This window comes from Brienomyrus brachyistius, chromosome 21 (assembly GCF_023856365.1).
Source record: "Brienomyrus brachyistius isolate T26 chromosome 21, BBRACH_0.4, whole genome shotgun sequence".
NCBI lineage: Eukaryota > Metazoa > Chordata > Actinopteri > Osteoglossiformes > Mormyridae > Brienomyrus > Brienomyrus brachyistius.
In genome coordinates, this window is record NC_064553.1 from 19530447 (window position 1) to 19558015 (window position 27569).

The window sequence follows — 27569 nt, forward strand, 5'->3', positions numbered from 1 at the left end:
TGTTATTTTTACGTCGGTGTCTTTTCCACTAATCGTGTTGCGTCTCTTTGAGCGGCTCTCCGCATTTGGAAATAGTAATGAAGTCGCATTGACCTAGCATCCACGAGACAGGTATGGTAGTGAATTTCTTTAAGAAAGCGCAACATTTTAACTATCATCAAGTTTTATTATATGTGACTAATTTATATTTAAAGTGTTTTCCTTCGCTTACATTACATTTTCTGGATAACCTGCTTCCCCTGTCCTTGGAGAATGATCAAATCGTCGACGTGCATAAGCAACCTACCTACGAAGATAATAATTAAAAACATTATAATAACTTAGATTACAATGTTATTGCAGATCTGAAGGCTTAAACTATTCTATTTTCTATATCATTACATAAAACTTATTTATTGATAATCTTCGATGAAAGGGATTTGTTTATTGACAGCTAGCTTGTTTCTCTTGATTAAGATGTTATCTAGGAAACCGTATCGCACAATATGAGTATTTGCAAAACGCATTATTACTATACGTATAAAGCATTATTTTTATTTAAAAATGCATGTGTTATTTATGATTAAAACATAGACCCTGAAGTAGGTGAACTTATCTTTTTAATTACAACTATACCGATACATCGTTTTATTTCCCAGCTTGTTGCAGAGTTAACTTCTGAGAATGCCCCAGGTGAATAAGGCTAAGAGTGCTGCTTGCAGTTCAAGTCAGCAGTCTGGTATGGATTGGGGTGACATCCAGCAGCCAGGAGAACAAGGGGCATCAGAATCAAACAGCAGGGAAAACGGAGATATAAAAATCGTCAAATCGCCAAGTGATCCCAAACAGTACAGGTAAATTCTAGCAAAGTGTTGGTAGAGATCATCAGTAATTTGACATGAAATGGCTGCTTTGACACTGCGGGTGCAACATATATTTTCTATAATGCATCAGTGCACTAGATTAGAAACTGTATATTGGAAATTAACCCTGATTTCATCTGGAGGAAATCATATAGCCTGGAAAGACAATTGTGTTAAAACATAGATTTTTGGAGTTATTTAATTTTTTGAGACTGGCCTGGTAATTCACTAATCAACCTGTATCAGGTACATCGAGTTGAGCAATGGACTAAGAGCACTACTCATCTCAGACTTCAGTGGGACAGATGGAAATGCAAGTGCTGAAGATAATGACTCAGAAGAGGGTGAAAGTGAGGGAGCAGAGGAGGAAGAGGAAGGAGACTCAGGGGAGGGAACTGAAGAAGAGTCAGAAGAGGAGGAGGAAGAGCAGGACAGTGACTTTGAAGAACTTGATGAGAACAGTGAAGGCAGAAGCAAAAAAGTATCCTCTGAAAAACAGGTTGGTTTTGTGAAAACATTTATTAATAGTATATAGCTGTGGTAGTCGGTCAACATATGTCATATGAGGTTTTGCATAGATTACATATTTTTTGTCTGTCTGTGCATAGGTCCATCACTAGGAACATTCCTTTGTACATTCTTGTCAGTGAATTTTGTAATTGATTGATTGATTGGATTGTTTGTTTGTTAAAAACAAATCTAAGGTCTAAAACCAGACTGGCACAGTGCCTTGCCTTCAAGTATCGTTTTCATACTCCAGTCTGCAGCTGCCCTGTGCATTGGAGTGGGAAGCTTTAGTGACCCAGATGACTTACCTGGTCTGGCACATTTCCTTGAACATAGTAAGCCTCCCCTTCCTGTGTAATTTGTATTCCTTTAACTGATGTCTTTGTATAGCATCTGTGGAAATTTTTTATAATCGCTTAAAAATTTTTAAGGGTTATATTTAAAAAGTGATGACGACTTCACTGCTTTCTTTTAGTGGTCTTCATGGGTAGTGAGAAGTACCCAGCAGAAAATGGATTTGATGCATTCCTGAAGAAACATGGCGGTAGTGACAATGCCTCTACGGATTGCGAGAGGACGATATTCCAGTTTGATGTGCAAAGGAAGCACTTCAGGGAAGCTCTGGATAGGTGGGTGCCCTATCCTATTAGATTATTATTCTAATAATCATACATGTACATGTTGCATCCTGGCATGTCTAGGGAGAAAAGGGCGTAACATAAAGCGCAAGAAGGGATACAAAAGAAAATGAAACACAAGGCAAAAGTGACTTATACTCTATGACCTGGTTTAATGCCATTTTTAGGATATTTACAAAATATTTACAATATTACAAACCCTAGCCAAGTGGGAAATAGGTAGCACCAAAGAAAGGAAAATAATAAGAAGAAAAAAACCTTTCATATATAATGTTTAATACTTTTAGTCACCTGACTTCAATCAAAACCAGACTGGCTGTCTGCACTACAGTACCTATTCAAATATAGAACACAGAGGAAGTACCATGTATAGCCTAGTGTAGCTAGAAAACCAACTTAATTCAATGTTCAAAGGTGGATCTGGCTGCGGATGGGCAAATTTTATCCTGACCCACCCTAAGGCAGTGGGTATGGATAACAAAGGTGGCTTTCTGAAACAAATGCTGTGTTCACGCAGGTCAGACTAAATACATGTGCTCACAAATAAGCACAAAGCAGCACAGATAAGCAACACAAGGGGGACTATGAGTCATCCTCTCTGTAGTAGGTTTACAGCATCCTGAAGGTAGGGCCAGTAGCAATTAACCAATCTATGTCCTTGGTGCTCAAGATGCAGGTGTGCAGGAGCTTTCCAGGAGCAGGAACCTGCAACAAAGAGCACATTTGGATACACCCCATAATATGAAGCCATATACATAGCCAAACTCTGTATAAAGACACAGATCTGAGCGTTATTATGGTATTATTAGATAATATCGACCAGGTATTATGAACGATAGTTGCCAAGTAACCCAGTGATGTTATCTGGCGGTGACTAATCAGCAGTTATCGCCTTTGTCAGAGAAGTTGGCTTAGGCTACACATAATGCAAGATAACAGGAGGATTTGTGATTTGGCTTTTTATTAAGTTACAATGTCAGCCTTATAGTCAACATTTCCGGCATGGTTTAAAGAAAACAAATGGCTATTGTTGTGTGGCTGTTCACAAACATTGCCTGTTGTGGTAATGGTGTTTTCACCACTCTTCCAAGTTGCTAGCCTAGCTATTAATTCCTTCTTTGCAACTCCTTCAATATATGGGAGTGGTAGGCCTGTCGCGATAAACGATAAATCAATTAATTGCACGATAATTAAAATGGGGTCGATAATTTTTCCGGCTGTGATAATTTTCATTTGCATATTTGTTTGTTTTCCTCGTGTCTCTACCAAATGGGAATATCTGCTTTTTTTTTTAGCAAACCGGCTCATTTGGCTCAGCTCACCAAGAAGAGCTGGCTCTTTCGGCTCCTAAACGGCTCTTTTTAAAAAACCCACCCCTTTCTTTGTTTAACCTGATGCAGATTAGCGTGACCTGATTTGAGCTTATTAAAAATAAGACGCCGTCTCGTGAGCGGGCTTTTTCGGAATACAACATGTTCTGGCCACTGTCGTCCTTAATGTTTAGGCAGCTCAAAAACCCGGGCAATTCTATAAACATGAATAAAACGGCTCTTGAACAGGAGCCAGCTCCCATTGTTCACTGAAAAGAGTCGGCTCAAAGAGCCGTCTTGTTTGCGAACAACACATGACTAGTAATGAAGTGTGAACTCTTGTGTCAGTGGGCTCTTTGCACATCAGCTTCCGTGTTCGTGGCAATGTGGCGCACTCATTTCCGGTCTGTGGGAAAATGATATGCCGTTTACAGGACTTGCCAAAACTTATGATCAACGACGTACATCGCTTTTGTAAATCCTTCTTCAAAGTACCAACGAGTAAATTAGAGAAGGGCTTCTTATTCTTTGAACTTTGTGGCTGGCATTAGACATGATTAAGAAAAAATCGGTTATGATGATCATCCGATATCAATTTTGCCCAGGCAGATGTATTCACTATAAGCGGTAAAGTGAAATGTGGCAATAAATTATATGAATTTGATTATATGCAATAAATTATATTTCTTGCTCGGAATTTCCCAGGCTAAAGTAGCTACGGATTTGCATATGGCCTGTTGAGGCACCTGCTTTTATTCATATGGAGTGTTTTGTTAGTTCGCACTTTTTGTTTACAAAGGTCCTAACTGGCAGTTTTGCCTGTTTTCCCTGTCTGAGCCTAATGTTTAATAGTTTAAGGGAGATTTTCTTTACAGAGACTTCATAATCCATTTTATTTATTCTTTTTGGTTGTTTTTATTTATTTTGGGTATTAAAAATGTCTTCCAGTCTTAAATGTTCTTTAGAAATTAAAGTTTATTGATCGTTGAAAGGTGTCACGGGAAGGGCAAGGGCGGACAGGCGATCGTGTGGGCGGTGGGTCAGAAACCAGGCTGACGAGCAGGATTGGGGCAATCGGGTTTATTCGGGGAAAGGAAACACGGGAAACAAGAGAAGGCTAGGGATGACCAACACCACACACATGGATCACGTAATGATGGACTACGGTGACAAGCAAGACTCGGACTTAAATACACAGGACTGATCAAAGTAATCGGACACAGGTGGAAACAATCAGGGAAGCACACGTTGGTAAGCAGGGGGGCGTGGTACACACGAGGAGTGGACGAGCCAGGCATGACAGAACCCCCCCCCCCCAAAGGTGCACCGAGGAGGAGGCGACGGACGGGACGAGGGGAAAACTGGATCTGAAAAAATAAGCACAAAGGAATTAGCGCAAGACTGGGAACAGGACTGAAGAGCAAAACACGGCGAGAGACAGGACGTACGACATGACTTGACACAGAACAGGGAAAGTTGAGAGACAGATCCAGAAGGGAGAGACAGGAGGGGCATGCGGGACACCAGGAGCGGGAATGCAAGGAGGGAACATCGGGAAACCAGGAGCATGAAAGGACGGAACAGGGGGGGCAAAAGCAGGCGGGACAAAGACAGAAGGAGAGAAGGCAGGGAGAAAGGCAGGAGTGTAGGGCGAGAAGGAGGGGGAATAAAGGGTCGACCGAGCGAACCCTTGTGGACGACGGGAGGCAGTCAGAGGGGCTGCAGGCGGCCGGGAGGCCGGAGCCGGAGGGGACCTCGGAGTAGCCGAGGAGACAGGGCGAGGGACCGACAAAGGGGCTGAGTAGGGAGTCAAAGTGTGAACCAGGGAAGGGGACGAAGGAGGTGGAGGGGTCCCTGCCGAGGGTAAGGAGAAGGGGGGAGCCACAACAGACAGTGACGTCCGCCGACGAGCCAGAGCGGGAGGACCCGTAGGCGACTGAGGAGCCGCCGTTGGGGAACCCGCAGGCAACCGCCGAGGACCTGGCGGAGGAAGCGAGGCAGGGTGACGAGGTGGCGGAGGGGGAGTCGCAGGTGACAGCCGACCAAGAGGGCCGGGACCCGCAGGTGCCGACCTAGCCTTGACGCCAGCGAGCGAGGACGAGCCAAGGGGCAGGGTGGGCGGGACCCTAGTCTTTCGTCTATGCCCCCTCCCTTTCTGGGACACATAGTTACCCCTGCTCGGGATCGAGGTTGTTGGAGCAATGGAGCAGGACGTACTAGGAGGATCCCCGATGGGTCCCATTCTAGCTCCTCTACCTCCACGGAGGGAGGAGCGATGGTGGGGTCCTCCGGGACCTCCTCGGGGACCTGGGCCGAGGGAATAGGAGAGGGGTCGGAAACAGAAGTCATACAGGGAGCGGGATCAGGAACGGGGCCAGGGATCAAAGTCTCAAGGGGAGTCACAGGGGGCGTCTCAGGCGTGGGAGTGGGAGCTGCAGGCAGACAGGACTCAGGCGTAGGCACAGACGCTGTAGGTAGACGGGACGCCTGCACGGAGCTTGCAGGCGGGCAGGACGACTCAACAGCGGAAGTCCTAAGCACTGGCAGGTGCTCCACCGCTGGAGTCGGTGGCCCCGGTGGTCGCTCAGGCAGCAGAGGCGGCTGCCCCGGCGCGTGAACCGCAGGTCCGGGCGACTGCTCCAGCACGGGAGCCGCAGGAACCGGCGGCTGCACCGGTGCGAGTGTCGCCAGCTGAAGAAGCTGCGCTGTTCTCACGGGCAGTTGTGAGGACTGCTCTGACAGCGCAGATTGCAGGGGGACGAGCGCCACGAGCAGTGCAGGCGGCGGTTGCCCTGAAGCGGGCTCCGCCAGCTTAGGTGGTGATCCTGGCGCGGGACCCGCCAGCAAAGGCGGTTGCTCCGGCACAGGACCCGCGGGCAGAGGTGGCTGCTCCGGGGGCAGAGGCGGATGCTCCGGTGCGGGGTCCTTCGGCTTCCGGAGCTCAAGAAGCCTCTGTAAGCCCTCGGCGAGGCTGACGAGGGCTGCCGGTTCCGAGGCGGGGTTAAAAGCCTCGAATTCTCGGCAGAGCTGGAACAAGGTGCTCCACCTCTGGGTCCCGAGGAGTCAGGAATCTGTCCAGTACCCTCCAATACAACCCCTGGAGGGCAAAGAACTTGTAAGCCAGCCACTCTCTGTCTTTGGACAGAGGCGAGGGTGGCGCCTTCGGGGCTTTTGCCTCTACAGGCGGGGCTGGCCAGTCTGGCGACGGAGGGACGATCCCTGCCCCCTTTGGGAAGCGGGGCACACGCAGGATCGAGTCTCTAATTGCGCGAATACCTCCCCGATGACCCAGTCCTTCGGGGCGGTACCGGTGCCGTTCAAGGGGCCTCCTCTGTGAGCGGCTCAACGCCCGGGACCAGAACGAGCTCCTCCTCCTCGTCATCACTGCGCTCCCAGAGCCGGGCCAGGAAACATGCTCCAAACCGGAGGGTTCTGACTCTGGGGCCAGGACGGGTTCCCTCTCCTTGCCCTCGCTAGGGAGCCCAGGGCTTGAGAGAGAGCAGGCACCCAGACTGATGCACTCCTCGGGCTTCTTCTTCCTTCCCTGCTTCCTCCTCTTCTTGCCGAGGTCCGTCATTCTGTCACGGGAAGGGCACGGGCGGACAGGCGATCGTGTGGGCGGTGGGTCAGAAACCAGGCTGACGAGCAGGATCAGGGCAATCGGGTTTATTCGGGGAAAGGAAACACGGGAAACAAGCGAAGGCTAGGGATGACCACGCACATGGATCACGTAATAATGGACCACGGTGACAAGCAAGACTCGGACTTAAATGCACAGGACTGATCAAAGTAATCGGACACAGGTGGAAACAATCAGGGAAGCACACGTTGGTAAGTAGGCAATTTCTCCCATATTTTCATATTTCCTACCGCCTCTTGCTAAGTTAAGGCGGAGTGATCGCTCTGAAACTAGGCACCTGTGTTAGCAATTGGAAGGTTGCCGGTTCGAATCCTATGAATGCCAGGAGTAGTTCTACTCTGGGCCCTTGTGCAAGGCTTCATCTTGGTTAGGACAAGCAGGTCCTCCAGCTTTCAGGGAAAATTTGGGGGTTGGTGGCAGGGTTGGCATTCCAGCCACTGGAAAAAAACTTCACATTAGGCAAGTAACAATGAATCGCGAATCGGTTAAAAATCGATATAAATGTATGAAAATTTTAACCGGCTGATGTGGAAAATGAATTGCTACTTTAGGAATACTTCCCGGTACTTTGCTTAACAGAAAACCTGGTGTAATATTTACATTTGATTTCATGACATCAGTTCAACATCAGATGTCACTGTGTATTCATGTCGATGTTGTACGTTAGTTTTTTGTTTTGACCAAACGCGAGATGGCGAATTTGAACTTGAGGACACACCCCCGGTCTTAAATCAGATACATTGCGAATGGCCATTCGTAACTTGAAATGTTAGTAACTCGTTATTCAGCATCATTTTAAGGGTATACACAAGTACCAAGAACTATGATGCTGGGGGTACGCTGCCACGCGGTGGGAGTAGTGCCCAGAAGTTGTACTAGGAGGAATTGGCGCACAGAAAAAATAAATTGATGTTGCGGACAGGAAACAGGAACCCAAGGTACACAGTTTGAACTTACAGTCCTCTTCATTCACATGTCTGAAACTTTGTAAGTTGAAAGTTCATAAGTAGAGGAGCGTCTGTATTTTATTCAGTTTCACTGTTAAGAAGAGGACACGTTTGCCCAGTTTAGAAAGATAAATAAAGGAATATTTTTGAAAAATTTGTCTGCAGCTCATTCTGTTAAAAAAAATCCTGAGAAAATCGTATTGTGAACTCATAAAAAAATCGTGAATCGTATCGAATCATGAGTTCAGTGTATCATTACATCCCTACTTCATAATGTTCCGTTCCATTTGAGACAACACGATCCACTTTAGTAATTGGTTTGGGTTACAAAAAGAGGGTATTAGACCAGATTAAAAATGGAAAAACTCTTATTTTGGATGTAGCTATGGATAGCCTGTCCCAGGCTGAGGTACAAACTTGATGGGATGCCACACACACACACACACACACACACGCACACAGAGAAAAACATTATGGGAATTAGTCTGGATGTTTTAGCTTTGAATTATGGAGGTAACGGCAATGGGCCCCCTGAATAATAAGCACGAGATACAGGTGTCGTGCAAACTTCGTACCCTGGACGTGTGAGGTAGCGGTGCCAGACATTGAGCTACTGTACTCCCCAAATTGGAATTAAAGATGATCCAAATACTCCTGTATACTCATATTTGCATGTGACATTTCTTATCACGTATTTTACAAGGTATTGTTTTACTGCTGAATTTTGTGTCTGATATTTTGAAATGGAAAATCGATATTGCTTTTCAAGGGCAAAATATCTTAAAGGAGCATGATGCGAAGTGTGTATCAGCCCAGGCAAGGGTGCTATTATGGGATGAGGAAAAGACTGCCAAATAAAAGATTACTATAAACTTCTGATCTATGCCATGAACTGAGTCGCTGCAAGAAAGGCACCTGTTGCTGTTGCCTGCTACAAATACTATCTTCATGAGTGCTGCACTAGAATCAGTGAGCTATCAATAAGAAAAGGAAGGTTTTGTACTTGGAGACCTGTAAAATGGTTTTATCTCCTGCCTGTGATCACCCACTGCCCTTGGGTCAAACACCATGTCCTCCATCTTTTTAACATTCACCTCCAGGTGATTATGAAAGAATGAATGAATGTTACATTTATATAGCGCACTTACATAGAACCAGAGAGGAGCCAGTTGAACCACCCACCTAGATGAGGCGATGGCATCCATTCTGCAGCATTATGCTGAGACAGTAGCTTATGTGGTTGTTGGGGAAAGCGCCCGGCGTTTCCACCCCAACTCCACACTACACTGTGGATCACGAGACAACACACTTCAATGTTTTACTTGCGCAAGGGTGCCCACACTCTGCTACAACAAAATATGTTACAGCCAACAGAATGTGTCACAGAGGGTGGTTCCCCTTGGCTCCTTTATTTATAGTCAGTGGGAGGCGCAAGAGTCACGCAAAATAGGGAAGTGAGAAGAAAAGAGACAGTTATGTTTTTTACTTAAGTGTGCAGCTGTTGAACACATACCCAAGATGCGTGCAAGCTGAATGCTGTTATTAGAATATGTAGTTAGAAAACAACTGAATAACGAATATGCATATTTACACTTATTACTGATCATACAGAAATGATAACAAAATGATGAATGATGAACAGTTTCTTCAACTAACAGTGGTGAAGGGCAAAGAGAAAATTCACCAATTAGATATAGGGGATGATAAGGGGGCCAGATTTGAAAGGACAACTTTAGCTAGGACATTGGTGTATCATCCCTACTGTGTCAAAAGATGCCCAGAGATCTTTTATGACCGTAGATAGTCAGAGCTTCTGTTCTTCAGCTTTTGCATTTCTGCCTATTTCTCCAGAACTGTCAAGCATAGAGTTGAAATGTATTGCTAGGCTAATTCAATATATTTTGCCAAACCAGACAACATATAGAATTTGGTTCTTCATCTTTCAATTTTTGCTTATTTCACATAAGTCTGAAAACATGATTTTTTCAAACTCATCGTAGGATTTTCAAGCAGTTTATATTAACCTGATATCATTCTAATCAGCAAACAGTCCTTATAATTAGTTCTAAAAAATCTTAAATTTTCTGTAAGGTATAGCCACCAGGTATGGCCTTACATGCTTTGGCCAATCATCACCAAATTTGAATGTATCCTATAGGACAGTACTGGGGAAGGGCTGTTCAAATTTCCAAAAGAGCGATGATGTTCTGAATTTGCAAAACAGCCTATGTTCACACAGCCAATACAAACAAACCTTAACTTGTAAGATCTAGATTTAACACATTAGGTCGGATGGTGCCTATTTCTGCCTAGTACTCAGACCATCTAATCCAAGTCAGACATTCAGTCTGGCTCAGACACTCCACCAGAGGGTTCAACATTCTGTCCTTCATCTGCTGACTCAAAAATCTCCATCCTGTTACAGGACTATGTCGTTCTGTCTGACTTTTTAATACACTGGTCACCAGTGACAGTCAGTATTCCAATTCTCCAACATTACTCCTCTACTGATTATACACCCTCGATGATCTTCCAGTGCTTTGGACCCTTCAGTCACTCCCTGCTGTTTCTAATCTTTTAATTATTTTGCTTTACCTACCTGACATGTAACCTCACCAATTTTAGTGGCTAAAACTCGATTTTTTTCTGTACACAGGTGGTGCGGTTGTTCCCTTGCAAATAAAAAGTCAGATAATGTAAAAATGTATGTAAAAATTGTTGTAAATATACATTTCTTTAGTTCAATTTGCATAAATTCCAAAATTTCAAGTTGAATTATATATTGGGTTTAACGTTTGAGATGGCGGAGCACAACTGACAGTTGCTAAAGCGCAGGCTGGTCTTGGACTGCTCAAAGCTCTAGCGTGCTCCGGCAAAAATCAAACACTGAGGGGCATCCCCATGACCGATTTTTCTGTTTACTTTCGACAGGTGGGCCCAGTTTTTCATCTGCCCTTTGATGATCAAAGATGCAATTGACAGGGAAGTGGAAGCTGTTGACAGTGGTGAGGATGGAACCCAGAACATTTTAGAGATCTTTGCATTTCTCTCACTTACGACTGTGTTGACATTCTGGTTTTTTTTTTTGTTTTTTTGCAGAATACCAGCTGGCAAAACCATCTGATTCCCACCGTAAGGAAATGCTTTTCGGTAGCTTGGCCAAGCCCAAACACCCCATGGGAAAGTTTTGCTGGGGTGAGTTTTGAGTTGCTCCCTTTATCAGTACCTTAATCAAATTACTTAAATTTGTTTAATTTGGGATTTTTTTGTGCAGGCTTGCAATTTAATAAATATTTAGATATTCTCAGTAATTTAAAAACTCAAATTGTTTCAGTTAGGCAAACTGTATTGATTGGATAAAGTTTTTTAAGCTTTGAAGTCTAACTAATGAGTATTTTAGTGATTTATCTATATAACGCCTGTGTGTTGATTCGTTTCTTCACATTTATATTGTCCAATTTATTGTTAGTATTTCTTGTGTTTAAGGTAAGAGGGTGAGTGTGTTTATGGTTATTGAATCTGTTAGGGAATGCTCAGACCTTGATGCATGAGCCAAGGGAGAAAAATATCGACATCTATCAATGTCTGCGCGAGTTCTGGAAGAGGCACTACTCTGCCCACTACATGACTTTGGCTCTTCAGTCTAAAGGTTTGGCAGTCACTCAGAAGTATCATTATTGTGTCATATGCATTTGTCAAAGTTTTGTTGTTCCTGTAGATGACAGAAGATGAATGTTTGAAGTTGGGTACAGAACACTGAGTCAATGTGAAACACTTGTCCTTGTGCAGAAACTCTGGACACTCTGGAGGAGTGGGCAAGAGACATATTCAGCAAGATCCCCAACAAGTATGTTAACCTATTGTTGATACAGAGACTTTTAAATGCGAAAATATAGTGGTATATATTGAGGCATTTGGTCTGCTTTTTAGTGGTCTGCCCAGACCTGACTTCTCTCACCTGCTGGACCCTTTTGATACCCCAGCTTACAACAAACTTTACAGAGGTAAACCTGTAGGCATTTCTTATGATTATTGTAGCTATTTTTTCAAATAATTTATTTGAAATTATTGTACAAGATTTATTGTACAAGACAAAGTAATGTTTACATTTATACATCCTATTTAAACAATTGACTTGAACTGTGATCAAATCTTTGCAGTCATTCTCAGTAGCTATCGGGTGAGATTCAGACCCAATTTTGCTGATGTAAGGCAACAGTACTACCACCGGGGCTTCCATGCTCACCAGAAATGGCCAAATATCACATGACATTTCACTGTGATTTCTCCATTAAGCCGCCAGTTTAATCAGGGCTTGACTGACCCTGCTTCCTCAGTTATATGTTGCTGCATAAATAAATGTGGTTACGATGACTTGTTATGATTTCCTCCGGTTCTGTTGGAGACTTGTCTCTAAGTGGCAGGTTTTGTGTGTCGCAGTGGTTCCTGTGAGGAAGGTACATGCTCTTACCATCACCTGGGCTTTGCCTCCCCAGGAAAAGTACTACAGGTGAGTCCACTAGGTAAGAAGCTGTTTTCACCTGAAAGCCTCTGATCAATGGTGCTAGCAGCTTAATATTAGGAACTTAAAATACCTGTTGAGCATATTGTGTGTTGTTTTTTGTTTTTGATTATTTGGTAGAAATGTGTTGGTAGTCTGAGTCTGAAAATTTTAAAATATAAAAGGTGTAGATATCAACCTGATAAGTTTGAAATGAACTTCACATAATTGTCAAAATGTATCAATATATGTAAAAATGCCCCATTGTCATAATGATGTGGCTGCTAAGATTGCCAGTTTGGCTAATTCTGTGTCTGTGTGTGTGGATATGTGTTTGTTTCAGGATAAAACCCCTTCATTACATTTCTTGGCTAATCGGTCATGAAGGCACTGGCAGCATCCTCTCGTTGCTGAGGAAGAAGTGGGTCACGTGGCATGGTTTATTTATCGCATAGCCCCCTTGCAACAGGAACTTCCTTTGTTTGGTTTGCTTTCTGTTAAATTAAAGAACAAAAAAATTATTATGTTCTCCCTGTTCTCCCAGCCCAGTTATACCTTCTGATTTCACCTATGCAGGGGTGGAAGTTCTATAAAAAATGTAGTCCAACATGTAATTTGTTTACTAGCCAGGGGGCTAGTATTCATTTTTTGTACTCTGCCTTCATCTAAATTGCTCACCTGAGGCAAGTGCACAAGCTTAATTTCCAGCCCTGCTTACATTAAATTATTGTGCTTGTAAGTTTGTTTTTAAAAACACTGTCTTTGAACAAGAGTAAAAAATAAATGCAACGTAACTGCTGTTGTGTGACTGATTTTTGCTTTTGCTCTTTTTAGGTGTTTGGCTTTGGCTCTTTTTGGTGGAAACAGTGAAACAGGATTTGATCAGAATACCACCTACTCAATCTTTAGCATCTCCATCACTCTGACAGATGAGGGCTTCCAGAACTTCTACCAGGTTACTATACCAACACACTTATAAAATTTTAACCAATAGTGTTTTTTTTTTTTTTTATTATAATACTTCTTATACTGATCTTTTCATAGGTGACAGCAGTTGCTCTGGTTAGGCCTGTCTTATTACCTGGTATAATGTAAAGCCTTTCCCTTGCCAGGTAGCGCACGTTGTGTTCCAGTATCTAAAAATGCTTCAGAAAATGGGCCCTCAAAAAAGGTGGGACGATGGTCATATTTACACTGTTATTGATATTACCATAACAGTACCAAAATAATCTCTCTCATTTCTGTTTTATTTACCTTAAACATTCTGTGTATGCTTTCTGTCCCTCAATGGTTCTTTAGAATATATGAGGAAATTCAGAAGATAGAGGCTAATGAGTTTCAGTACCAGGAGCAGGTAGGCATTTGTCTGGATGATTATTGTGTGCTAGTTGAAATGGATTAATATATTCATATAAAATGTATACAATAATAACAAACATTACAATTTTCTAAAGTATGCTTACAAGATGCTTTTGGATGTTCTATGAATGCATTATGAAGGTGCACTGAATGTTCCATGAATGCATAGTGAGTACATTATGAAGGTGCAGTTAATGTAAAGCGTTACCAATTATTCTGATATGCACATTTTCAAATTCTTGTTGCAGCTGTGTCCAATTTTAAATCTACAATATAATCTCTTACAGACAGACCCAATTGAATATGTGGAGGATATCTGTGAGAATATGCAGCTATTTCCCAAAGAGGACTTTCTCACTGGAGATCAGCTGTTATTTGAATACAATCCAGAGGTAATGCATCTGCAATAGCCAGAAGTGCTTCACTGCTCAGAGGGTAGTAGCACACCTTCAAGGTCGGGATTGTGAATCCTGCCTTCCTGCAGTTTGTGGAGTTTACATATTTTCCTCATGCCATGCCAATTTACACTGGAGATTATGATTTTCTCCTGCAGTCAAAGGATATGTTAGGCTGATCAACATCTCCTCATTGCATGTAGCGTGTACGCTTGCCCTACAATGCCCTACATAATGTTTAAATACACGAACTCGTGGCCATAGGTGGAAATTAGCGGGAGAACATTTCAAGCTGGATTTAAGGAAGCACTTCTTTACACAGCGTGTAGTCAGAGTATGGAATAGCCTTCCTGATAATGTAGTGCAAGCTGAATCCTTGGGTTCCTTTAAATCAGAGCTAGATAAGATTTTAACGACTCTGAGCTATTAGTTTAGTTCTCCCCAAGCGAGCTTGATGGGCCGAATGGCCTCCTCCCGTTTGTATAGTTCTTATGTTCTTATGTACAATGCACTTTTTTCCCATCCAAGATGTGTTTCCATGCCTTGTGTCCATTTGGACTGGGAAAGGATTTCAGGCAATCCCCCACAGTGCTGCTGATGCTAGCTGAGTAGCTTGCTTATACATGGTTCTTCGGTTGATATGAAACGTGTATTTAACTTTCTCTTATAGGTGATCTCAGCAGCTCTGAACCTTCTGACCCCAGACAAGGCCAATCTGCTGCTGCTGTCCCCGGAACATGAGGGTCACTGTTACCTCAAGGAGAAGTGGTTTGGCACTCAGTACAGTGTTGAAGGTAAGAGGCAAGATGCATGGTTAATGAAAAATAACATAGAATAACAGTCAATAACATAATTAGAAAACCGTTATTATGAATTATGTCTTTCCTAGCTTTTCATCTTGTTCAGTAGTTTAGTAAGAAGTTTTTTGTCTCATTGATTTCCTGCATTTTCAATATTTAGATATTAGCCAGGAATGGCGTGACCAATGGATAGGAGATTTCAGCCTAAATCCAGACCTTCACCTTCCAGCTGAAAACAAATTCATAGGTAAGCTTGTCTTGTTATATGCCTTTTTTCATTTGCCGCCTTCATTCCATTTGCTTTATGTTGTAACATATATGTTGTATAGGTTATATCTATTAACTTCCTTAGCGTTATGTTCCCCGCCCCCCCCCCCCCAAAATGTGAACATAATTGCAGTTGGAAAGTGTTTCTATTGTACACTGTGTGATTTAGTGCATGTTCTTTACATCACATGTTTTGCAAAAGTCACTGCTTTGACTTAAACACTGTGGCACGGTTGGGTAGAAGCCTCTGCACACTTTTTAAGAATTTATTTCATCCACTAGATGGCAACTAAATCCTGCCCCAAGCATTATTTATGCTTACTGCTATATATATGGTGTCTAAACATGTTTGGATTGGATTGTCATTTTTAATGTATTTCTATACATTAAAAAAAATGAAATGCTGTTTCCCAAGAAAAGACAAACCTATAAAAGACAATACATAAAATGGTCAAATATCGTAATAAAAGTAGACAAATATGACATTGACAGGTATATAAATATAAGAAAATAAATAGCTGAACAAATATATTGAAAAAGCATAGTCAGAAAAGTGTGCACTGTTAACCTTTTAAAGAGTCTCGGAGTTCACTGGTTTTACATAAAATTGATACCAAATCATGCTCAGGGTTATTGTCAAAAAGTTCAAAGAATCAACAAATTTCTAACATAAATATTCTCTCAATCCACTACAGCTACTGATTTTACCCTAAAAACATCAGACTCTCCTGACACTGAATTTCCCGTCCAGATTGTCAACAATGGCAAAGGATCTTTATGGTTCAAGAAGGACACCAAGTTTAAGATACCCAAAGGTATTTGTGCATGCTTCTAAAAGTTATCAGAAATCATGCCTTGAATCTAATCTCCAAGCAGGAAATAAATGGTTTAAATAAATAGTTTAGTTTAAATAGTTTAATTTGCTTTCTTTTTCAGCCTATGTACGATTCAGTTTAATTTCTCCCTTGGTTCAAAAATCTCCTGGAAAGTAAGTAGATCTAACTTAACAATTATGAACAGTTGAAATGAATACAACGATCAAATAACCTCCTGCAGCAAACAGGTGACACTGAGCTTCTCACCTGGTTCACTGCTGTTCTTCCAGCCTGGTCCTCTTTGACCTCTTTGTGAACATCCTGGCGCACAACCTGGCAGAGCCGGCGTATGAAGCTGACGTAGCCCAGCTGGAATACAAGTTAGTGGCTGGGGAGCACAGTCTGGTCATCAAGGTCAAAGGCTTCAATCATAAACTTCCAGTGAGTGACCTAAAATGGCAGCATGTTACAGTAACATGATTTTATTCAGATGTATACTTTTGAGACCATTAGACAGTCCCTGGAGTAACTGAGGTTAAGGGCCTTGCTCAAGGACCCAACCGTGACATCACTTTAATGACTGTAGAGTTTCAACCAGTGACCTTCCGATCACCTAACACACAGAGCCACAGACTACCCCAAGATGAGGGAAAATGAAACGTAGCTGCTCTTCTGGCACGCTCAGGTCACTGCTGCTCCTTATTGTTGAACCTAGCTCCTGCTGAACCTGATCGTTGACTACCTAGCTGACTTCACCGCAGCACCAGATGTGTTCGCCATGTTCTATGAGCAACTGAAGAAGACCTATTTCAACATTCTCATTAAGCCTGAAAAGCTGGGAAAGTGAGTTACAAAAATGGCTTGCTTCTGTTGGAACTTATTTTGTTGAATGCATGGGCAGTTGAAACTGTGGAATTTCTATATATATTTATGGACAGCAGTAAGGCATTGAACATACTTTAGGGTAGTGTTATGAGGAAGTAATTATGTAGTGGATTATAGCTTTTATGTTATTTTTATGTGACAGTCCTCTTCATGGTCCTTCTCTCTCTCTTTCGCTGTTCCATCAGAGATCTGCGGCTCTTGATTCTTGAGCACTCACGCTGGTCTATAATCCAGAAGTACCAGGCTATCATGAAGGGGCTCAGCAAGGCAGACCTCATGGACTTTGTGTGCTGCTTTAAGTCTGAGCTCTACGCAGAGGGACTGGTGCAGGGCAATTTCATCAGCAGTGTGAGTTTATGCCGCATATAAGTACCTTCATACTTTTTCAATAATTCTGTGGCCCACTTAAAGATTCAGTGCTCCTTCAGGCTGGTTCACCTTTAAACTCTTTTATTCTCATAGGAATCCAAGGAGTTTCTTCAGTATATTATAGAGTAAGTTTGTCCATCTCTTCCTATCGATCTTGTTATTCAACATTGTGTTTCTGCAATATTTAGGTTTATTTAGCCGATGTTCTTATTATAGGAGCTTAACAGATTTCCACATACATGTGCATTAAATTGATGTAGGAAACGATATGTGAAAACTACCTGTTTGAAAACTATTCTGTTTAATACAGTGGCAAAATATTAGGCACCTGTTTAAGTGACAGAGTTCAGTTGGAGGTGCCTGACAAAGTGCCCCTTGCTTTATTTACACCTGGCTTTATACTACTGCCTGCATGGAAGCTGAGTGAAAACTGATTGGGGCAAAATTGGCAAGAATAAACTCTACATACATCGCACATTTATGTAAACACATTGATAATTTTGTTCTGTTGATGGAATTGGCCAATATCAGCGCCATGTCTTTCTCTCAGGCTTTCTCATCTGCCTTTGCTTTTGTCTCAGCAAGCTGCAGTTCACACCCCTGTCAGCAGAGGTCCCAGTTCTCTTCCAAGTGGTAGAGTTACCTCAGGAGCCCCATCTGTGCAAAGTGAAGTCTCTTAACAAAGGAGACGCTAACTCGGAAGTCACAGTGTATTACCAGGTAGCTTAACATTTAATTGTTGTTCAGCACAATAACACTTTTGGTAGTGGCATTGCTGTGTGTGAAGTGTAGTGTAACTTGGTTTAATGCTGAGATTGTCGATCTGGCAAAGGCTTTACTAAACAATCTGAACAGACTTGCACTATCACTAAATAAATGCAGGAAATCAATCAGACTTGCACTGTGGGGTCGATTCTCCCATCAAGCACTTAAGCACTTAAAAAATGCACTTAAAATGCAGGTAAAAGTTACACACATTTTCTCATCAGCATGGCCATCAAATTGCACGTAACCTGAAAAGGAAGGCAACTAGCAAAATGTGGAACATGGACTACTTCATTTACATTGTGAATCTAACTGAAATCCAGAGACCCTTTTACTTTTAAAATGAAAGCATGGCGATAGCCTACAATGCTTATATTTGGTCATTCTGGTGAACATGAAAATCCTTTGGCAAAAACGAAATGTCACTGTTTGAATTTTGTGCAGAGCCATTAACATATATACTTCTGATTTAATGATCCTGCAACAATTTTCAATAAAATATGCAGACTTTCAACTGCAGACTTTGTTGCAAGTAGCCCACAATAGAAAGTCAATTGGTATAAAAAGATGCACATTATTTTCTTTAGTTGTTTTGTATTTTCAATTGGTTTACTTCTCACCCACCCCCCAACTGATTAAATACCCCAGAGTGGGATTTAAACTGACAATTTTAGACAATAAATTCATATTGAGTCTGAGTGCACTTAAACCCCAGACTTAAGTCAATGGAAGAATACTTTTAAGTGAACACATGACTATGTGCTGCTTTGACTTAAGTGCATGGCAGAATACACCCCAAAGTTATTAACTGAGCAACTTTAATATCCTTAGCCCTGTTCTCTGTCATACATCATTTTGGGCTGCTTCTTTCTCCTCTCTAGTCTGGACCCAAAAGCCTGCGTGATCATGCACTTATGGAACTTTTGGTGGTGAGTATGTGTAGCAAACATAAATTGGTAACCTGTCTGTATATGGGCAAATATGTCCGTGGCAAAATGATTTGTTTGGGGAAAAAAAATTAGGCTGCATTTTCAAATGGCACGTTTTTGGTAAAACAATTTTTGATCAAAATGTCCATCAAAATTGGCCATGAGGTTGGCCCTTCATAGCAAATTTTCATAAAATTCTACTGGAATGTTTGTCAGTGCAGTATTGGAAGAACAAAAAAACAAACTGAAACCAACTTTTCTTACTGGCTTCTGTAATAAGGATCACATATGAGAATAGTATTACAAAGGGTTTTCTTTTATTATATATGCGAAATATAGTGGCAATATATTAAGATGGTGATGCATTACATTTATGATTGCAAGATACCACTTATAACTGCTCTGGTTTTCTGATGAGGTTGAAGTTTATAATTTTAAACTAGCTTTTTAAATATCTCGAGTGTGACCATGTATAAAGAAGTATTAATGTACTGGGTAAGTGGTTGGAAGATGGATGGATGGATGGATGAATGAATGGATGGATGCCACAAAGTTCTTAGCTGTGTAAAAGAATTGTGGGTTACACTTTACATTAACCGCACCTTCATAATGCCTTTATAATGCATTCATAGAACATGCAATGCACATTCATAATGCATTCAAAGAGCATTCATAAGCAGCATTTAAGTATACCGTAACATCCTAACATATCTTAACAGATGTAATATGCATTACAGAAATGTAAAAAGATAGCTCCTATTAATTTATTAAATTTATATTATTAAATCTAATTGTTAAATTGATTTGTACAATCACTCATACATCAGCTCTTTCCCATTTTAGATGTGTTTTTGTGGCATTGAAGCTAAACACTGATCCTGCCATTCAGTCTATTTGCCACTCAGTAGGTATGACTGCCATGACTTCCTCCTGGGGTGATGTCACATCATACCCTTTGCAATATAAGGAACAAAAGAACATTGGATAAAAGGGTGACTATCTGGAAATATTTTACGCATTTAAGAACAACTAGTAGCACAGTGATTTGCAATCTTTGTAAAATGTTTTGAGAGGTAGAAGCAGTGTTTAGTGGAAAATCTCACTAAACAAAGGTCACGTAAGTGTGTGACAACTCCAGTAATATGAAAAAAAACAATGGATGGTTTGGGAGTCCTTAACTTGGGCAGTTTCTGCACTTGCTGTAGTTTGTGATACTCAAAGGGGCTGTTATCACAAAGTGTAAGCTATACTGTTGCCAATGAGAGAAAAATTGTGGGCCTTTATAAGCATTCCCCATTTGCATATACTCTCTCGGAAGATGTTCAAACTGAACTGCAAATGCCTCAAAAAACAATTAAAACAAGATGTGCCAAAGAAGTTTCTAGTAGCCAAATCTTTTGGCAGATTTTTTTCTTTGTACAGCGGTGCCTGCGGTTCACGAACACAATCCGTTACAGGAAAATGGTCATGAACCAATTTTTACGTGAACCACAGCAATTTTCCCCATAAGAAAGCATTGAAATTCGATTTAATTCATTCTCAAGCCTGCCGAATAATAATTTAAGTTAATAAATTAATAAAGAAGTTAATAAATTTACTGGTTTTTATAGTGAAAACTTTAAAGAAAAACAATATAGTGTGACAACGGGCAGACTGAAAGATGACGGAAGCAGAGAGAGACAGTGAAGACTTGCTTGCCGGGGAAAGCATGCTCTTTATTAACAGTCCTTAACCCTTGTATTGTTGTTGTTAATTTTAATGGTTGCATTTCCATATTGTCACGCCCATGTCTTGTGTGTACCCGGTCCGATCCTCACGTGCATTTAGCGTATGTAAATCTTCTAGCATGTGTGCATCTTGCAGTTTGGTGTCTGACAACCTTGTTTTTTCCATCTGTGTATTTGGGCTCAGTGCTCGTTGGGTGCCTATTGTGATCCTTCTATTTACAATTGCGCATGGGGCATGCTGGGGCATGTGCCCCACTGGTGCTACACTAGTATACAAAAAGAAATCTGGTCGTCAACCAAATTTTGTACGTGAACCAATGCATTTTTTTTCACAAAATTTTTGGTTGTGAACCAAGTTGTTCGTAAGCCACAGTTTTCGTGAACCACAGGCACCTCTGCTACTTAACTGACCAGATCAATATTCCAGAAGTTTAATAGACTTGATGCTAAACTTTGATTAAAAGTGGTCCTTTAATTTTTTTGAGCAGTATATTTTACATGTATGTATTCATTACTAAAATATTAAAGTAAAAAAAAAGAGCTCTCGTAAAGGAGTCTGTATCGGTATCAGCAGTCATGTCGCATTTTCCTAGTCCGATCCTGATTGATTTCTGAATTTATTCATTTAATAACAATTGCCAGACTAAACATTTCTTAGGAATCTCCAAACAACTGATATGTTTCCCGTAAGCATTTTACCTTGTCTGTTATGCAGCATTATTGGAAGGAGAAAGGGTGACACTATTGTGGATGGAAATTGATTTGGAAGTAGGGGTGAGTCATATGGTCAAAATGTCATATTGGGATACTTTTGGTTATCATCACAATCCGCAATATAGATTTCAATTTCTTTTTGGAATGTATGTCGTAATTAAATTGAATTAAAAAAGGATCTTTCAGTACTAACTACAAAAGATTTTCCATTCAAGGGCAAAGAGTTCAGTCCATGGCCGTCGTCAGGTCTGATCACTTGGGGCTAATACACCGAGCGTTTTAGCCCCGATGCCAATTATCATCCCTCAAAAACAAAAAAGTCAAGCCTTAGGTAAACTTGACTTAAGCCCTGATCTTTTCATTTGCTAGGAACTCTCCTGATTCAGTCTGTAATGCATTATGATTGGTTGCTGTATCATATCTCTTGTGTTGTTATCATATGGTAATATAATAACTAATTTCAAACTGGATTTAAGGAAGCACTTCTTTACACAGCGCGTAGTCAGAGTATGGAATAGTCTTCCTGATAACGCAGTGCAAGCTGAATCCTTGGGTTCCTTTAAATCAGAGCTAGATAAGATTTTAACAACTCTGAGCTATTAGTTAAGTTCTCCCCAGGCGAGCTTGATGGGCCGAATGACCTCCTCTCGTTTGTATAGTTCTTATAATACATTTCAGCTTTTAATCATAACCACTGAAATTCAAAATTTGTGAATTTCAATGAAGAGGTTTGTTTTGTCTGATATGCAGAAAATGTCTAAATTGGAACAAGTGAAGTAAAAGATAATAATGTGTTCACCATCAAGTCTGTTTATCATTAAAATGTGTGTATCATTAAGTTTATGGTAAACGGCAAATTATTATACATGCCACTATAATTGCCCTGACATGATATGTATGATATACAGCACCCTCCACAATTATTGGCACCCCTAGTAAAGATTTGTAAAAAGGGTTTGAAAAAAAATCTACCTTTCAGTGAAGTAGCTACATCTCGCACTGAAAAAATAAGAAAAATCCAACCTGTCTATCAAAAACACGTGCCATGATTATTGGTACCCCAGGGATTTATGGTGAACACAATGTAACTGAAGCATGTTTCCCCTGTAAGTCATACATCTTTGAGTGAATAGGAACTTTCAAGCAGTAATTCATGACTTCTTGAATTAACTGGGGTACAAACATGAGGTGACACAGATCCCAAATTCCCTTAGTCATCCATCAACATGGCAAAGGTAAGAGAACATGCACACCAAATGAGGGAGAAGTGTGTTGACTTTCAAAAGTCAGGAAATGGGTTGCATAAGACTACTACAACTTTGACTGGAAGTAAAATTTAATGCTCTGATGAGACAAAAAATTTTTTGGTAATAAACATTCAAGATGGGTTTGGTGTAAAAACAAGGATGGCTGTAGTAATAAGAACCTTATCCGAACTAAAATATGGTGGAGGTTCTGTGATGTTATGGGATTAATTTTACTGCTTGCGCCAGGACACTAAAACTGGGCTGCCATTGGTTTATCCAGCAGGACAGTTATCCTAAGCACATGTCCAAATCAAAACAAAAATAGTTAGCTAATCACAGAATCAAGCGTCTGCCATGGCCATCACAGTCCCCTGACCTGAACCCCACTGAAAACCTGTGGGCGGAGCTGAAAACGAGATTACACAAGAGAGGGCCTAGGACCCTGGATGATCTGGAGAGATTCTCTAAAGAGGAATGGTCTCAGATGCCCTGTTTGGTATTCTCCAACATTATAAAATGTTATAGGAAATTCACTACTCTTCTATTAGCAAAGGGAGGTTGTACAAAGTATTAAATTCAGGGGTGCCAATAATCGTGTTTTTATTGAAAATATTTTTCTTTGAATACATTTAGAGGGCGGCATGGTGGTGCAGTGGTTAGCACTATTGCCTTACACCTCTGGGACCCGGTTTCGAGTCTCCACCTGGGTCACGTTTGTGGAGTTTGCATGTTCTCCCCATGTCGTCGTGGGGTTTCCTCCGGGTACTCCAGTTTCCCCCCACAGTCCAAAAACATGCAGAGGCTAATTGGAGTTGCTAAATTGCCCATAGGTGTGCATGTGTGAGTGTGCCCTGCGATGGGCTACCCTGCCTCGTGCCCATTGCTTCCGGGATAGGCTCCGAACCCCCTGCGACCCAGAAGGAAAAAGCGGTTTGGAAAATGGATGGATGGATTGATGAATACATTTATTTCAGAGAAAGATTGGATTTTTCTCATTTTTTAAGTGTTAGATGAATTTACTTCACTGAAAGGTAGATTTATTTTCTAATCCTTTTTACAAATCTTTAAAGGGATGCCAATAATTGTGGAGGGCGCTATATGTATTATATGTCACAAAAGAGCGAAATACTGTTATCTTGAAGTGTGCCCAACATATGTGTAAAGTTGAAATATTAATTATTATGGGGAAAAAAAGGTGTGTTTGTGTGTGCAAATGCATCAGCGTCATACATTTTGTGTGGTCTTGTGGACAATGCTAGAAAAGAAAATATTTTATATTTTATATATATTAATAATGTTAACTTGAATAGTGGAATGTATTAAGACCATATGAAGTCCAAATATCAGACGGTACAAAATAGACGTGAGTTTTTATGTGTGTGCAATTGTCTGCAGTGTTCTGAGATGCCACAGTGCACTTTGCATATATACACTTCATGTGCTACCTGTGAAAAAGATTGCTCTGCTATTAGTACAAGCTAGTAGAGAAATTTAGATACAGAATTTGTAAAGTTCAGCTTCAGGTTTCAGACAGTGTAAAAAGTAAAGATGTGTGTGTCTGTGTAACAGTGTGAGAGAGTCTGTGTCATTTAAGTGTTTACTGGAAGGAACTTGTTTAATATATAAAATAAACACCTTCACAAAAGGTATAAGGTCATTTCTAGCTTATAATTCCACACAGGTCCTAACAGTTGCCATGCACCCAAAGACTTTCCTTTCTTCACATGCAAATTACATTATTTGTTTTTGGCATTATTAGTATTTTTTTTTTTTATAACGTCTTCACATATTCTATGATGTGGGGTACTTATGTCATGTTAGGGTAATTATAATGGCACATATAAATAATGTATCTTTTAGCACTAACTTTTTCAAATCACTAATTACATTTATGATACTTATTATTTTTTAATACATTAATGACTGTCCATCTGGTAATAGCTATAACAGATAATCAAACAGGTATGAGAATTTCAGCATGTCACCCACCACTAATATAGAACAAAAGATACGTTTGCTGGTAAACTACTTGATCTGCTCATAAAATCTCCCATATTTAGACTGATTGCTAATGGCAGAACTCAGCCATTTCCAGTCACTAGCCAATGAATCGGTGCATCCCTTAAAATAACAAACATTATAGGCATATTATTATATAATGAAGTATGTTAGGATGTTAAAGTATACATACATGCTTGCATGCTGCTTATGCATGCTCTATGAATGCATTATGAAGATGCAGATATTGTAAAACATTACCAGATTCTGTAACACCTAAACATAGCCTATGTCTTGTTTTAGATGCACATGGAGGAACCTTGCTTTGACTTTTTGAGAACCAAGGAGACATTAGGGTAAGTCCGGCATTCCACCTGCTGTATTTTCCAGTTTAAATAACAATGAATTGTTTCTTTTTTGGAAACTTTGTTTTGAACATTCTGCCCTAATTATGGTTTTTATCTGCTCTCAGGTATCATGTATACCCCACCTGTAGGAATACCTCTGGTATTTTGGGTTTTTCTATCACGGTGGAAACCCAGGCCACAAAGTTCAAGTGAGAATTTATTAATTGTCAGTTACAAGATATGCGCCCTTGTATAACTCTATGTAACTTTATTATACACAGCAACTTAATATACACTCCTGAGATGGAGTGAATCTCTCACCGCTGCAGATGACCTGATTTCAATCTTCAGTTGATTAGGAGCTTTGCAACTACATTTATTAAATGGGTACTAATGTTGAGTAAACTGCAAGGTTAATGGTGTGTACTGTTGTGCTTGTTTTTTTTGTTTTTTTTTTTTTTTAAAAACACATCTTGCTTTATGATAGTGCTGCCTGTTTGCAGTAGCTTGTTACTTTTCACCTCATAGCACAGAACTTGTGGAGATGAAAATTGAAGACTTCATGGCAAACTTTGGAGAAAAGATGGCGAGTTTGACCGACGAAGCTTTTAAAACTCAGGTGACGGCTCTGATTAAGCTCAAGGAGTGTGAGGACACGCATCTTGGGGAGGAGGTGGACAGAAACTGGTTTGAGGTGCTTACCCAGCAATACGTATTTGACAGGCTCAACAAAGAGGTGAGATTGAAACACTCAGATGGTGAATGCATTTCAGTTGTATGTATGTTAAGGATATTAGAGTAATTTTCCTTTTTTCTCACCATAGATCGAAGCACTTAAGCTGATTACCAAGTCAGAGCTGGTCTCCTCCTTTATGGAGTTCAGAGGTCAAAGCAGCAAGAAGCTTAGTATTCATGTAAAGTTGCAAACTTCTTTTCTCATCTTATCTCTAAGAATGAATTTTAAAAGATATCAGGAACATAGTAATGCATGTGTTGGTGTTTCTGGTTCTCAGGTGACTTAAGGACGCTATAACACCGGTTACCAATTTTATTTTTCTTTAAAAGGTGGTTGGTTTTGGAGAAGCAGAGTACGACCCCCCTGTGGAGGATGACGGTGGTGAAGCTCAACCAGCCCAGGCTGACAGTGATGGAGAGCATCGGAGCTCCCTGTACAGCGAGGTGTCGAAGCTCACGTTCCTGCCGGCATCAGCCCTGCTGGCCTCTGCTACGGCCATCACAGACATCCATGCTTTCAGATCCTCACTGAATCTGTACCCTTACCACAAGATCCTCAAATAATATAATCAGTAGATTGACAGCTTGAGAGAATTAATTGACCTGTTACTTCCTTGTTTGCTACCATATTATTAAGGGGAAGCACAAAATCTCCTCTATAAAATCTCTCTATAAAATAAATTCAGTGCAAAGTTCACATTCATTCAGTGCATATTCAGTCATTTGAATTTAACCCTCCCCTACCGTCTCAACTAAAATTAGTTAGCCTGCAGTGATTTTTATACTGATAAGGCAACTGTAGGATTCCCGTTGCTGTATTCCAGACAAAACAACTGTCTAAGCTTTCTTACTAACCAGGTTAATATTTTAAAACAATGGTTTTCACTGTTGCTTCTTGTCAAATTTTAACTTTGGACAGTCAAATAAGCCAGCTCTGCTAATTTGTGAATGACTGCAGTAAAGAAATAGACAACTTTGGTGGAGTATATAATGCTTTCAGTGTTACTGAATTACATATACTACTTTATGTTTGAGAACTTGAAATGCTTAATTAAAGGTGCTGTTCATTTAGTTTTGTTTTTTATCCTACTTGTATGTAATTATATATATGACTGACTAGTACAAAGTGCAAAGTGTGGTTATGTTGCACGTCACTAGATTTTGACACTTTTAGATATGTTTTACAGAAGTTCCATTCCAAGTTAGAAACAGCACATCTTAATTCTAGGTCGGTTTTTGAGATGCCATTAGCGTCCTGATGAAATTGTCTGAAACATTTGTAAGTTACAATTTTGTGGTTAACTTAGGACTATTACAATAACTTGATATCAATGTTTGACAACACACATTGATTAGTTCACTCAGTGTAAGGAATGGACGAATGTAAGAACAAAAGGAATTCGACAAATGACATTTATGCAGAGGGGTGTCTGAATTAGTTTAAACAAAGAAAGCACTCTTATGTAACAGGTCTTAAAATAGGCAGGGTGATAACTAAGACACATGGATACATTTCTTTAAATGTTTACTAATTTCTCTAAAGTAGTTTGCTTGTATATGACTAATGTACACATACTCGTACATTATATTATACGTGTGTGTAAAATGTGTTATATATATATATACACACACACACACATACAGTACAGGCCAAAAGTTTGGACACACCTCATTCAATGTGTTTTCTTTTCATGACCATGATTGGTAGATTCTCACTGAAGGCATCAAAACTATGAATGAACACATGTGGAGTTATGTACTTAACAAAAAAAGGTGAAATAACTGAAAACATGTTTTATATTCTAGTTTCTTCAAAATAGCCACCCTTTGCT

At 40.6% G+C, this 27569-nt stretch overlaps 1 protein-coding gene across 2 annotated transcripts; it reads left to right on the forward strand.

Annotated features, from left to right (window-relative positions):
- On the forward strand, positions 1-26808 carry nrd1a (nardilysin a (N-arginine dibasic convertase)). 2 transcript variants are annotated; one of them, XM_048990148.1, is made up of 31 exons: positions 1-111; positions 639-833; positions 1089-1341; positions 1603-1684; positions 1825-1978; positions 10816-10889; positions 10984-11079; positions 11411-11533; positions 11674-11731; positions 11815-11888; positions 12325-12394; positions 12729-12806; positions 13220-13340; positions 13498-13556; positions 13685-13739; positions 14032-14136; positions 14810-14933; positions 15100-15186; positions 15902-16021; positions 16143-16194; positions 16312-16462; positions 16737-16864; positions 17092-17254; positions 17369-17400; positions 17857-17995; positions 18922-18969; positions 24959-25011; positions 25128-25211; positions 25531-25738; positions 25827-25916; positions 26068-26808. In XM_048990148.1, exons 2-31 carry the CDS (start codon positions 664-666, stop codon positions 26299-26301), a joined length of 3285 nt encoding a protein of 1094 aa, XP_048846105.1. In that variant the 5' UTR covers positions 1-111; positions 639-663; the 3' UTR covers positions 26302-26808. The 2 variants fall into 2 exon arrangements, with proteins under 2 accessions (XP_048846105.1, XP_048846106.1); XM_048990149.1 differs by lacking the exons at positions 1-111; positions 639-833 and having other exon boundaries at positions 1208-1341; positions 1547-1684.
- The last annotated feature ends 761 nt before the right edge of the window (positions 26809-27569 follow it).

Excerpts from the sequence above, each read along its gene's own strand:
- nrd1a (XM_048990148.1), top strand. The coding sequence starts at position 664 with ATGCCCCAGGTGAATAAGGCTAAGAGTGCTGCTTGCAGTTCAAGTCAG. Across the intron at positions 11,732-11,814 it reads TTCAGCAAGATCCCCAACAA|TGGTCTGCCCAGACCTGACT; the intron begins GTATGTTAACCT and ends TCTGCTTTTTAG. Across the intron at positions 25,212-25,530 it reads ACCCAGGCCACAAAGTTCAA|CACAGAACTTGTGGAGATGA; the intron begins GTGAGAATTTAT and ends TTCACCTCATAG.